Source organism: Drosophila montana, unplaced genomic scaffold, assembly GCF_035044405.1.
Source record: "Drosophila montana isolate Dmon_TW-CO22-7 unplaced genomic scaffold, ASM3504440v1 contig_473_1, whole genome shotgun sequence".
Classification (NCBI taxonomy): Eukaryota; Metazoa; Arthropoda; class Insecta; order Diptera; family Drosophilidae; genus Drosophila; species Drosophila montana.
In genome coordinates, this window is record NW_026998804.1 from 24,828 (window position 1) to 39,199 (window position 14,372).

The 14,372-nt window shown below is 43.9% G+C and overlaps 1 protein-coding gene and 1 long non-coding RNA gene across 2 annotated transcripts; one reads left to right on the plus strand and one right to left on the minus strand.

Annotated features, from left to right (window-relative positions):
- Positions 1-486: 486 nt before the first annotated feature.
- LOC135439573 (uncharacterized) lies at positions 487-3,867 on the minus strand. Its single transcript, XR_010438111.1, has 5 exons — positions 2,767-3,867; positions 2,603-2,706; positions 1,207-2,548; positions 972-1,140; positions 487-913 (listed from the first exon to the last, which is right to left on the minus strand). It is a non-coding gene; the product is annotated as an uncharacterized LOC135439573 (long non-coding RNA).
- Positions 3,868-7,324: 3,457 nt separating this feature from the next.
- Positions 7,325-9,513, plus strand: LOC135439572 (uncharacterized). The gene is made up of 2 exons (XM_064698314.1): positions 7,325-7,701; positions 8,268-9,513. The coding sequence occupies exons 1-2, from the start codon at positions 7,325-7,327 to the stop codon at positions 9,511-9,513; spliced, it is 1,623 nt and encodes a 540-aa protein (XP_064554384.1).
- The last annotated feature ends 4,859 nt before the right edge of the window (positions 9,514-14,372 follow it).

Sequence of the window (14,372 nt, forward strand, 5' to 3'; positions counted from 1 at the left end):
GTTATTTATTCGCCTTATATTTATTGTCAGCACGGCTTAATTGTAGTCTGTTAGTATATGCTTTACCTTTAGGCTTATATAAATATCTTTCTAGCTACACTATGTGAACATGGTTATATTATTTTGTATTTATTTCTTACGATTTGAGGAATGTAAGCGTGAGTAAAAAAGCGTGGCTCTTCGCAAAAGACAGAATAGGGTGATCAAAGGATTCGCTGATTATAGGAATTAAAATTTATTTCGAATTTTGTAACTGGTATCGATATCAAAGGAATGAGTAGGTAGAGTTTAAAATAAGTGTGATAAAATATCGGTAACAGTGCCCTATTAGACCTCATTAGGTAAACAAGTAAAAAAAATGATTCTAACTTCTATCGAAGATTTGAATAGGGTAAGATTTAAAATATTAAAATAACTCAATTTCAGAATCAAGATGAAATATCATATTGACTGTATCTTAATTTTAATAAAATTTGGGTGAGAGGTACATTTTACAAAATCTCTTACCTGAGTATATTTTGGCGAACAAAATCCAAGGACCGTTTAGAGCCTGCCACCAAGGCTAAAATAATTTTCGAATTGTAGTAGGAAAACAGATCCATACAGTCATTACGCAAATGATGAAGTTCATATCTGATATTCTCATAATTCCGAAATTGTAAGTTCTTTAGTACATCATCCGGGGCCAAATATATTGTTCGGTAGATTTTATGAAACTGAATAAAATCCCATTTGTCAATTGGCAAAAAACCCTCTGTCCGCCAATTAGTATCGTTTAATTTTTCCGCTGGTAGTTGGAAGACGCGCCGCCCCTTTGAATCTGATTGCTCAAAATCAAGCAAAAAGATAAACATGTTTATAATATCGATAACAGCACGTTCCATACATATAGACTTTTTCTCAAGAACTCGTTCTGTTAGGTTTACATAAAAGATTACTTACACATTCCATTAATTGTTAAATGAACCTACCAATTTTAGCTCTCAACTTATTACTCTCCTCAACGAATTGATACGATGAAACAGGCTCATCAGGAACATATATATATAAGAATTCAGATATATTATAGATCTCTTGCATAATTCTGAGTTCTTCTATGTCTAAAATCAAACCGAAAAATATTTCTACCTCTTGTATTTTCTGTAAGTTTTAGAGAAACTTTCCTTATTGCAAGATCAAATGTTTCTATCGAACTCTTCAACTTACCAGACAAACCTTTTCTACGTAATCTTCCAAATTCTTTGATATCCATGTCACCGAAGATAGCGAAGGCTTTAGCATTACGGATATTTCTTGTAAGCGAAAGCGCATAATATTAATAAAAACTGGAGTGAGCGAGGACCGCAACCGGTCCAATCGCTGTAATGTTAGCTTTAATGTGTTAAATGGATGAAAAATTCGGTCTTTACAATAAGCCACAGTCGAAGCCATGTTAGGAACTTCTAAGTGTAATTTCCACATCCATTCGGTCTCAGATATTAGTTGTAAAATTGAACGATCTAAGTTGATAGCATATAGAGCCTCGTCCTTATTAATTGTTAAAATAGGTGCATTAAGAGCACAACGCACTTCTTCAACATAATCAAACCAGGCTTTATGGTATGCCATTTCATAATGACAAACAATTCCATTCATGTAATTGTAATAGCGCACTGTACGTTGTGCCTTTTTGTGTGCGAGCACACAATGTCGCAACTTTAGCGCCTGCATTGGTAAATCAATTTTTTTAAATATCGAACGAATCCAGACAATGCGACCAGCTACTGGCGGCAAATTTCGTGGAATGAATGGATTACCTCGCTCCTCATTATACACATCCTTGAGTAATAGCATTTCCTTTTCTAACATTTCTGCAACCTTAAAATAACGACGATCTAGACATAAACACTCTAAATGCAAAGCTTCAAAACGTTTAAGCACCAACATCATTGACTCGGCTGTTGGACATTCGGTTGTTAACAATTTTACAAACTGCTGCATCCCAACTTCTGCAACCTCAACTTCCTTTACAAATTTTTCAAAATCTGTATCAAATGTTTCAATTCGATAATTTAAGGGGTCATACAATTTGCTACTTATAGTAATTCGAGCAGCTTTTATCATTGTGTTAAACTTTTCCATTCCACTTATTAATATGCGATCCAAAATTGAATATATTATTTCAGTATTTGCAATACACTTTATCTTTTCTAGGCGATGCAAGAACTTTTCTAAACATGTAAATATGTAAACTGAAGATACAGTCCATGGTCTTTCGTTACTATTTTTCATTTCCTCTACGGTGTTTATATATATATTTTTAAAGTGATCCATAACGTCTCTACATTTTTCGATTTTTTCAATAATTTCATTTGATGATATTTCCCAAAGGCTGTGATGTTCATTGTCAGTAATATAATTTTTACTCGTAATGGTAAGCTGGTTGGAGATTTTAACCATGAGTCCCGTCAAATTAACGGAAGTGTTAAAGTAATGCGCTGTTTTGCACACATTACGAATCGCTACCATGAGCCCAGGTAAGCTACTTATAATTTCATCTGGTGATGAACTGCAGAAAGATAAGATTAAGTTATAAAAAAAAGTTAAGATTTAAAAGTTTTACCGGTATAGCGGATCCCAAAACTTTTGTAATGATGAAATGAAACGAACATTGTCTTTTGCTTCGTTGAGCGCTAAAGTAACCTGGTTATCGATTTTATCCCAGCGCTTAATGACGGATAAGATGAATTAATCACACGATAAATGTAAAATGTAAAATATACTTACATTAAGAAGTTTCGATGAACGCGATAAGGTTAAGCAATCTTTATGATTATTAAATGCACGAGATGTAACAAATTCTGTAATTGATGTTAGTTTAGCTAACATTTGTCGCCAGTTGACTAACATGTGTAATGGCCCAACGTCAGGTGGGTCCCTTTGTATCTGCTTTCCCTCCACAAGTATTCCTTGTATCTGCCGCAGCCATTTTTCAAAATATCGTTCTACTAACCTTACTCGGCTCACAATTTTCGAGCTAGCATCTATTTGCCATCTAGCTAGCAAAAACCCCTTAAAGAGATCATGAGATACGTCAAAATTCACTCGAGACGATACAATTGCATCCGAAGATTTGAGGAATGTATTGTACATATTCAGAATATGAAAAAACTTTTGGAGTTGTTCCTTTTCCGCAAGGCCAAAATCAGTTACTGCTTCAATAGATGGCTTAAGCACTTGTTCCACAAAAGTCTTGACGACATTTAAACATGAATCAGGTCCTTCTGCATTAATCATAAACATGGCCACTTCATCGCTTACCGAGCGATTTTCTATTGCCTTGTCATTTTGTTGCCGGTATACTACCATCCACTTACCAATCAATCTGACCGTTCCAGCGCACAAACAAATGGTTCGATGTACCTCTGTATGTCTCAGTTTATCTTGATAGCGGCCTGAATCCACAGGATAGCCTATCATAGCAGCGTTGCTAAGCATTACAGCCATTGGTCCCTTCGCATCAAATAGTCCATTCAGATTGTCGACATAAAGATTCTCATCCACTATGCCTGTTACTACCTCTTCGGTATCTAGGCCTATCATGTCTGCACAAATCTCCAGCACATATCGTTGATTAGCACCGAGGCTAGATATTCTTTGCTGCCGCATTTCTCGGAGCATTTGAAAGCGTTTGCGTTGTTGTTCTTCACTTTCTTGGTCACTAATACTAGGTCGGCGTGCTGCTCGCTTTAGAATCGTTCGTGATACTCCAAAAAGCTTTCGAAGTCGCTTTACATTGCGTTCGGGATCCATTTTTCTTTTAAAACTGACCAAGTTATTTGAAAAAATTCCTTAACTGTTTGGCTAAAAATATTTTGAAATATGATATAGACTATAAAAGGAAAATATTACGAGGCAACGCATTTGATTAATTTCTCTGAATTAGTTGTCAGTTTACGAGTGTTAATGCTATGCAATGCATGATATTTTCAAAATGAGAATTTTAAATAGGAACTGCTTTAAGTTAAATAATTCACTAGAAAAACACTGTTTATAGCTTCGAGCTGTGCTAAGAACTTTAGTAATTACTTCAGAAATTGAAGTAAAATGCAGCAGAGCTTGTTGGAATCATAAAAAAGAACAGCATTGTTACGGGGCGAAGTGAAAATATCTATTGTCACTAAGTCCTACTGGGCATCGCATTTTTCTGTTAGCGGCGCTCGCTTCTTACGATGGAAGTGCACCGTTAGAATTAGTCTGTACATACAGAAGTCGATATCACGCAGCTGCACAATTTGCCTTTTCGTCGAGGTTCACTTTCGTTTTGTGCACCGTGAGCAGAAGTGTAAGAGAAGAATGTAAGTCTCATAAACTTGTTAAATATATGTAGAATATTAAATAATGAAAGATAATAAAGATTTCAGCCAATCGTACGTAGCGAAATGAATCGTGTCGTATCGTACATCGAATCGAATGTTGTTTCTTTTCGACGATAGAAATCCCTGCCAAATACGCGCCCGGCGCGACTCTCGGCGCCAACATTCTGAAATATTCTCTGTTGCAGAGAGTGTCTTTTGTATTCTCTGCTACGACGGAGATTTCTGCGAAGCAAGCGACTTGCAAAGTCACAACCTGAGCTGCATATAGAGACACGTGTTGCCATAACCTCAAAGCGGACTTCACTGTATTGGTGTGGCGAGATGGCTGACGGTGATGAACAAGATGCAAGTGCGAGAAGGACGACAAGTAGTAATCAACCCGGTAGAACTGCAACGCTTGTAACGGCATGGTCAAGGCTGACGGATCGCCTGTCCTCGCTGGAGTTCAAGATAAAGTCGCCGGCCTAGAAGAGGGTAGCGGAGCAGCAAACATAGAAATTTATAGCGGCTGTCCGTCTACGTCGTCTGCAGCTACTGGTCCAAGGGAAAGTTCAACACCGACGCAGCAAAGAACTGAGAAAGAGGGAGCATTCTTCAACCCTTTGGGATGCCAGAACGTGATCTGCAACCAGAAACAGGTTGCGGCTAATTGGAGTGTACACCCTAGTTTGCCATATCAAGCAAACACGGCGGTGTTTAACCACACAGGTCTGGGAGCGCTTAATAGATCGATAGAGCACCCGCCGCGGCAGCAATTCGATAATGTACATTCTAATGCTGCGACGCCTTGGAATGGACCGCTGACATCTGCGCAAATCAGTGCGCGACACGTAATCAGCAAAGATTTACCAATATTTACTGGCAAACCAGAGGAATGGTTGATCTTTACCAGCAATTATGAGCAATCCACAGAGAGATGTATATTCAGCAATGAGGAAAATCTCATCCGGCTTCAGAAGTGCCTCAAAGGGCAAGCCCTGGATGCGGTGCGTGGAAAGCTTATGCTACCAGCTACGGTGCCGTATGGCCGTTTGGCCACCTTTGATAACTGGCTGTTTAATGTGGCTATGTGCGCCACTATGGTCACGCCCTTCGAGATACCACGGACTGATAACGAAAAGAAGAGCTCCACGAAAACAACTAGAGAGCGAATTTTTGTGCACAACACGGTAGACAACCCTGAGGGTTCGCAGCAACAGCTTTAGAGAGAGAGAGTTTCATGTGCAAAGTGCGCTGGTAACCACCGTCTTTCAGATTGCGGCGACTTTAGAGCCATGGGTACAAAACAGCGGTGGGAACTTGTCAAGGAAAAGCGGCTCTGCTTTTGCTGCTTTATGCGACATCGTGCACAACAGTGTAAAACAAAGAAGAAATGTCACGTGGATGGTTGCGAGTCAACGCACCATGTGCTGCTACATACGCCTACCACGAGCGGTAGTAAAGATGAGCACACGGGCCAAGGTAGCAACAAGTCAATGTCAATGGAATCTGCCGTTATGTTTCATGACAGGTCCGCAAGTAAGACACTGTTTCGATATGTTCCAATCCCGCTCTATAGTAAATCAAAAAGCGTGCGCGCATATGCATTAGTGGATGAAGGAGCTGAATGTACGCTAATAGAAAGAGCGCTTGCAGACGAGTTGGAACTAGATGGTCCGACGACCCAGCTGTGTCTCAAATGGACAGGCGACATAACCAAGAACGAACCTGAGTCTATGTCTGTGGCAGTGAGCATTTCAGCTCCAGAACATAATGCGGTACAGTATGCGTTGAAAAATGTGCGAACTGTAGCGAACTTGGACTTACCAGAGCAAAGTATCGGGCCACAGTTGCTTAAGTCTCGGAAGTATTTATCTATGCTTCCCATCCTGCCGTATAACAACATAAAGGCTCAGCTTATTATCGGCTTGGACAACATCAAAATAACTGCACCCCTGGAGATACGAGAAGGTGAAAACGACGACGTCATAGCAGCGCGAAGCAGACTAGGATGGGCTGTATATGGCCGCCCTATGGTGGGTGAAAGCACCACGCCTCGTCTGCTACATATTTGCCAGTGCAGTGCGACACGTGGGATGGATGAGGCTCTGAAGAGCTATTTTGCCCTGGAGTCACTAGGTGTGAGCGTCTCCTCAAATCCGCTGAGATCCAGAGAGGACGAACGCTTGATGCAGATAATGGAGGCAACAACAACTTATCTGGAAGACGAAAAGCGCTGGCAGACTGGCCTGCTATGGCGGTTTGATCGCATTCATATGCCAGACTCTTACCAGATGGCGGTTAAGCGCCTTAAATGTCTAGAGGCAAAGATGTTCAAAGACCCACCACTAAAGGAGTTCATGATGAACACGATGCACGACTATAAACAGAAAGGATATATCCGCCGGCTGAAGGATAGTGAGTTAGTAGCTAACACGATGTCGTGGTTTCTTCCTATCTTTACAGTCACCAATCCGAACAAGCTAAAGACACGCTTGGTATGTGATGCAGCCGCCAAAGTTAGTGGCACGTCGCTGAACGATTGTTTGCTTAAAGGTCCAGATATACTAGCATCTTTGATGGGCGTGCTAATACGCTTCAGAGAGCGCCCTATCGCCGTATCCGGCGACATACGGGAAATGTTTCATCAGGTCAAGGTGCGCCGAGAAGACCAAGCGGCTCAGAAGTTTCTCTGGCGTGATGGAGATTCGTCGCGCTCTCCCGAAACGTACGTTATGCAAGTCATGACGTTCGGAGCATCCTGTTCGCCAGCCCTAGCAAATTACGTCAAGAATCGCAATGCCGAGCGGTTCGTAGCGGAGCATCCGGATGCCGTAAAGGCGATTTGCGAAAACACATTTGTAGACGACTGGCTGCAGTCGGTAGATTCAGAATCCCAAATGATGCAGTTAGCTGAGACTGTAAAAAGGATTCATGCTAGTGGCGGTTTCGAGATGCGCCACTAGACATCAAATTCAAAGCAAGTTATGCAGGCGCTGGAAGACGACTGTGAGGGCTTGGACAAGCGTATCAGCGCTCAGGATGAAGCGCAAGAAATGGTCCTGGGCCTGTGGTGGCTACCTGGACAAGATCTGTTGACCTTTGTGGTAAAGCCGAACTTGCTTGCAAAAGCATCTAAGGAGCGCCCAACTAAAAGACGCGTTCTAAGCGTGGTCATGTCTATTTTCGACCCGCTTGGGCTGCTAGGATTCTTTAATATACGCGCCAAGATCATCCTTCAGAACATATGGCGATCCAACATCGGATGGGATGACGACCTTACCAAAGAAGACGAAGTGGATTGGCGACACTGGCTAGATCTAGTTTCAAAGTTGAATACCGTCCGTATTCCACGGTGTATGAAGTGGGTGAGCCGAACCCAGACTGTACAGATGCACACATTCGTGGACGCCAGTATTAATGCTTATGCAGCAGTTGTATATTTGCGGGCTGAACATGATGGCCAAGTACATTGCAGTTTAGCTGCCTCAAAAACGAGTTTAGCCACCCTTGAAGCCCGTGTCTATACCTCGTGGAACTAATGGCCGCAGTCTTAGGTCTGAGACTGGCCAAATGTATCCAAAATGAAACGTCGGTACGCATACATAAACGAACATTTTGGACGGATTCAAAGGACGTGCTCTACTGGATCCAGTCCGATGCTCGAAAGTTCCAACAATTCGTAGCGCTTCGCATCGGAGAGATTTTAGAAGAATCAGACAGCTGGCGCTGGGTCCCATCAGCTCAAAACGTGGCAGACGATGGCACAAATTGGACCAAAACGCCCGAAATTCACGGCTCGACCAGGTGGTTCAATGGACCACCATTTTTGTATCTAGAAGAATCGCAGTGGCCACGCACAGAAAAGGGCTCGGCAATAAACATGTTATACCATGCTGAAGATCAAGCCAATCACACATCCTCTTGGAGATGTATCCTGCCGGATCTGCAGCACTTCAGCAAGCTGGAGAAATTGAGAGCCGCACAGTTATGCGTACTGGATTTCCTACGGATTGTTACTAAGAAGACCAAATTGGACGGGCGATTAGAGCTGCAGAAGATGCTGCTCCTTAAACGCAGCAAAGATATGGATGTGATTTTTATTCGAATATGCCAAGAAGAGGAGTTTTATAGTGAGATTACCTCCCTAAAGTCGGGGCGCCGCCTAAACGATCGCAAAAGCCTGCTCTTCAAGCTCTCTCCTTATATAGATGACTCGGGCATTCTACGTATTAAGGGACGGATAGACAATATAGAAGGAGTTGAAGTCTGCGTAAAACGACCGATAATTCTGCCAAGACGACATCGATTGACGTATCTGCTTTTTGAGTTTTATCACCGCAAATATCATCACGTGCACAACGAAATCGTCGTAAACGAACTGCGTCAGCAGTACTGGGTCTGTAGCTTGCGAGCCTTGGTGAAAGAAGTCTCCAGTGCTTGCCCAGCGTGCCGTATACGACGCGCCCGCCCAAAGCCACCAGAGATGAGCGACCTGCCAATCGAACGACTATCGCCCTATACTCCACCGTTCACATATACCGGAGTGGATTACTTTGGACCCTACGACATTGTCGTTGGACGGCATCGTGAGAAGCGCTGGGGTGTGCTGTTCACATGCCTCACGGTACGCGCCGTTCACCTAGATATAGCTACGTCGCTCTCGACTGACTCATACCTATGCGTTCTGAAGTCGTTCGTGGCCGGACGCGGCTGCCCCCGCCGCATGCTGTCGGACAATGGCACAAATTTCAGAGGCGCTAGCAGAATATTAAAAGATGAAATTGAACGTATATCGCCGGTGCTGATGGAGCGACAATACCCGGAACTGGAGTTTACCTTTATTCCACCAGGATCACCCCACATGGGAGGATCGTGGGAACGATTGGTGCGTTCCACAAAGTCAATACTGTCGGAGATCCTGCCGCACTCTGGGCTACGAGAGGAGGTGCTACGAGCAGCATTGGCAGACGTAGAAAGCATGCTCAACTCAAGACCGCTCACTTATGTTCCCTTGGAAACTTCTGAGTCCGAAGCCCTGACTCCGAACCATTTTCTTATAGGTCACTCAAGCGGATTGCGTGAGAGAGGCTCACGGGACCGGGACGGAGCTAGCTTGGCACGAGGCTTCCGAGTCGCCAGCCAATTGGCTGACCAATTTTGGAAGGATGGTTGAGCGAGTATCTGCCCACACTCACCAGACGTACTAAGTGGTTCCAACCGCTAATCGAACCAATATCAGTCGATGACATCGTCATAATAGTGGACGATGGTGCCAAACGAAACTGTTGGACAAGAGGAGTGGTAGTCGACGTGCACCGTTCGAAAGACGGCCAGGTCCGAAGCGCCGTAGTGCGAACCGCCGATGGAATTATTACTCGCCCCGCCGTCAAGCTAGCTAAGCTTGACATTAAAGTTGGTAACACACTGCATGGACGTTCGTGAATTACAGGGTGGGAATGTTACGGGGCGAAGTGAAAATGTCTATTGTCACTAAGTCCTACTGGGCATCGCTTCTTACGCTGGAAGTGCACCGTTAGAATTAGTCTGTACATACAGAAGTCGATATCACGCAGCTGCACAATTTGTCTTTTCGTCGAGGTTCACTTTCGTTTTGTGCTTGCAGCTGAGCAGAAGTGTAAGAGAAGATAAGCGCGTGCGGAGCACGAATGTAAGTCTCATAAACTTGTTAAATATATGTAGATCATTAAATAATGAAAGATAATAAAGATTTCAGCCAATCGTACGTAGCGAATTGAATCGTGTCGTATCATACATCGAATCGAATGTTGTTTCTTTTCGACGCTAGAAATCCCTGCCAAATACGCGCCCAGCGCGACTCTCGGCGCCAACAAGCATGAAATAGCAATATTTTAAAAATATTTAGTTACTATATTATTCCTTAAAGATTCTAATGGGAAGGTCATGATCTATGATTCATGATCAGGGCTAGAAAACTAACAAAATTTATTTCTTTGCCAGCTTAAGCCAGAGCTGAGAATAACAACACATTCAGATATGCAGTTCTGTATATATATTCACACACATACAAATATAGTTGCGTGCACGGCCTTCATAGAGCCGAAACTGAGAGTACATTCTATTTTTAGCTTTTCGCTCTTTCGACTGTGAGAACGCAATGATACTGATGTCGTTTTCGTTCTCAAATTTCCAAAAATCAACCTGCATAGTAGCATTTTGTTGTATCATCATAGTGTATATATTGTCTTTGTCCTGACTGACTGATTGTTGAAAAGGGTTGTATTAAAGGAAATTGTTTTCCATCCAATCGGTCACAAACTAATTTTCACCTATCTTTATTCGAACTCATTTAAAATGTGTACATATTTTGCAAAACGTGGGCCTCCTCGATAGAAAGGCATAACAAATTAATGAATGCGTGATATCGTGCATTACAATTAATAAACAATCTTAAATAAATCTCCTTAAAAATATAAAAATATTTATAAAATATTTAATACATTAGACTAGTAAAATCAAAATCTAAAAGCATATCAGAATAGCTATACTCAATTTTAATTTATATTAATACGAAAAAATGTTAAGTTACTGTAGTAATGAGACTTCCAATTTTGTTGTTGTTTCATACGTTGGAGCTTCTGCTCCAATTGTAAACTTTATTAATTGACTCTTCGGGTTTGAATCATTCGTACAATCTTTAGGTGCTACTTACCTAAGACCGCGCGAACTGCGCTGCCAACGACGCCGGCAGCGGAGCAGGTATATTATATACTTATATATGTATGCAGCATTGAGAGTATTTGGTGAAAGCCGGACATTAAGTCCAAGCATGAAAAATATTTAGCTCTTCCTAATCGATCAAGAATATCATCTATTCTTGGTAACGGAAATTTGTCTGAGAATAGTTTTTTATTTATTTGACGATAGTCTATAACTAATCGCCATCTCTTGGTATCGGATCCTGGTAATCCCTTTTTGGGAACGAGGAGTATTGGGCTGTTATATTCCGATACAGAGGGTTCTACAATTTTATCCAAGATGAGTTTTTTGTCTTGTTCATTTACTTCTTCTTTATGAGTATGAGGAATTCTGTAATTTTTTAGGTACACTGGCTCAGTATCTTTATTATTTGTTATTGATTCGGTTTCAAGTCCGAATAAGTCAGTATAATTGGTACAGAGATCTTTTGGTTGTTTTTTAAATAACTGGGGAAAGTTCTTTTGTAATGTTTTCATCACCATTTACTGGCGATCTTTGCTAATTTCTTGGACTGTTTCATAGTCACTTAGCTTTTCTAATTTAATGTCGTTAAGATTTACTATTTTTATTGACGGATTTTTGATTTGACGGACTACTTCAGAACGAGCTGGAAGTATTGTGGCATTATTATCACTAGTGTGAATTATTGGTAGTTTTATTGGATAATATAAATTATTTGGCCGAAGTATTAGAGAATCACATGTTTGTGTGAAATCTAATTGTGGAATGACATATTTTCCTGTAGATAATTCTACGAATACTAAACCTTTAGAAAGTACTGAACCTTCACCAATTCCAGATATTTGGGTTGATATGTTTGAATTGATATTTTCAAATATATCAACATTTTCTTTTAATAGTGTAAGGAAGCTACTGGCCGGGGTACAAATCTCGGTCTCGCCAGGTTCAGGAAGCCTACAAGACATTTGTTAGTTGCTGGAGTAGAAGGTTTAGGGAGAGGGGAAGTGTTCCAAAATATCGCTGCTCTGCCTTCGACCCCTCTGCTGGAAAGACCTGCGCATATCCGGAACGACTGAGCGGGCCTTCAGCGTTCGATGAATAGTGCAGCAGTCCCTGCCAGAGTCCGTCTCGACCCGCGCTCAAACTAGTGTTGGGAAGATACCATTAACGACGTAACGAAGCCTCGTCTCTCTCGGTACCCTACAATTCAGGTTAGGAAAGTGGGTTGTTATGGTGAGCGACGGAATGAAGGCTCGTCTCTCGATACTACGTTTTGAGTTAGGTAGGGGAGGTTATGTTGAGTACCGGCTAGCCACGGTACCTGAGGTTAAAGTTATTAAAGGATGACAACAGTTAGCAACTTCTTTACGAATGTTATTTTATTCACTTTATCTTATCTCTACAGTTATTCCACGCTACCCTACAGTTCCCTTTCGATAAAAACTAGCCGCACTGCCTGGAGCCCTAACGCTCCGCTACGTATTTTGGGGATATGTTCCCACTTTGTTATTGCTGACACACGTCTACTCACTGTGAAGGTCTCTCCAAAAGTGCCGGCTCGTTCGCAAGCGAGCCGTGCGCTTGCCTCGATTACTCAACTTCGCCGCGAGCTTTCGCAACTTCGCTTCGGAGCCGGCGGTTAAATTCGAATACAAATCTATTCCCAATAGATGTTTAACAATACAAAACTTATAGAAAGGGCCCCTTGCCTTCTTTACTATTAATACTTATGCTACATGCAAAATAATAAAACTATAAATCTAATGGATTTACTACTTAAAAATAACAAAACAATAAAACTATAACTCTAACGGCTCCTTGCCGTGAAACAGAATCGTGGGATGGCCGCTCTAGGTAGCCGCCTCACACCCCCCCCCCCCCCCTCCCTTACTTCGAGGAGGTGACGGTTACTTCGCATTTTGCGTTCACCGTGACGTTGCAATCCTTGGGGCCCTCTGACACCCGGAAGCGGGTCCGTCGATATCGGCCCAAGGGGATTGTAATCTCTTCCTCGATGAGATCCACTACAGCCGCCGACAGAGCCATTCCGCGGGGAAACACCCTCCACCCCAAGGGGGTGGAATCAGAAACAAGGCTTTTGATGGTCTTCGTAGGCGTAGAAGTCCTTGGCGCGTACTCGGGACTGGCAGCCAGAGGGACTGCTCCCAGGTCCACTTCTTCGTCGAACACCGACTCCAAGCTCGTGTTCCACCCGTCGATTCCGTCGAACAATTCCGCGACGTCCCCCCACAGCTCGCTATCGGAGGGGGTCTTGTGGACCTCTGTGGATGAAACGGGTGCCGTTTCCGCCTCTTCGAACCATAGGCTTTCTGTATCTGTCCGGTGGGCGGCAACCGGCATCGCCGCGCGTGTGACGGGCACCAGCGGCGCAGGTGCCCGTGCGCGTATTATGGACACGAGGGGGGCATTGCATCCTCATCTTTGGTCTGCTGTTCCTCTGCAACCATCTGGCAGACAGTTATTGGTACCCTCCAGGGATCGGAACATCCTCCTGGGGGAGTAACCACGGCTCCACAACTCCGGCTATCCTTCTCAGGCTGAGAAGGACCCTCCTGGCGCTCGCGGGGCGAACGCGGCACACGGAGTTGCGGATCTTTGGGTGCCTCGGTCTCCGGGCAAGACCTTTTGGGGGTGGATACTTCTCCCTCTCGACACTGGGCTGCCGTTGGCTCCCACTTCGGCGACGCTTACCTCTGGTGGCTGTCTGACGACGGTGGCGGTTTCGCCGGCCTTTTCCCCCAGGATTATCTCCTGTGCCCGATTTTCCCCGCTTTGAAAGGCCGGAACGGGATGCACCACCCATCTCGGGGATCTTTGGCAGGTAGCGCAGAGTAATCCGCGGGAAGCGGCTATTAGGGTCTACCTCCAAACGGTGGGTGGCGAGGCGGCGACCTAATAACGGTTCCTCGTCCGTTATGGGCTCCGGCGTCGGTTGGCTCCTCTTCTCGGCAATGTCCGATTCGCTGCGGAGTTCGTAGGACTCTGCGTCGGCTGCTGGGGTGTCGCATGCTATACCCGATGGCGCCGACTCGACTTCTGGGGCCGACGGTGGAATTCCTGCTCCTGCCGCCTCCAACGATCTGGGCTCTCGCATTGGTGGCGTGTGCTCGTCCGCCTCGAGGGGGGGTCCACTTGTACGTCCACCTCGTTAGTTGCTGTTCGGACTGCCCTCTCGGGTGACATTGTCGAATGGGGCGCCGACGGGGGAGACAGGGGCTCCTCCGCGTACGGCGGCGAATTCCTCAAAAATGGCGCTTCGACGAACATGGTCGTCACTTCGACGCCCATTAACATGACCATCCCGTCCAAGCG

Excerpts from the sequence above, each read along its gene's own strand:
- LOC135439572 (XM_064698314.1), top strand. The coding sequence starts at position 7,325 with ATGCAGGCGCTGGAAGACGACTGTGAGGGCTTGGACAAGCGTATCAGC. Across the intron at positions 7,702-8,267 it reads CGTATTCCACGGTGTATGAA|ATGTATCCTGCCGGATCTGC; the intron begins GTGGGTGAGCCG and ends ATCCTCTTGGAG.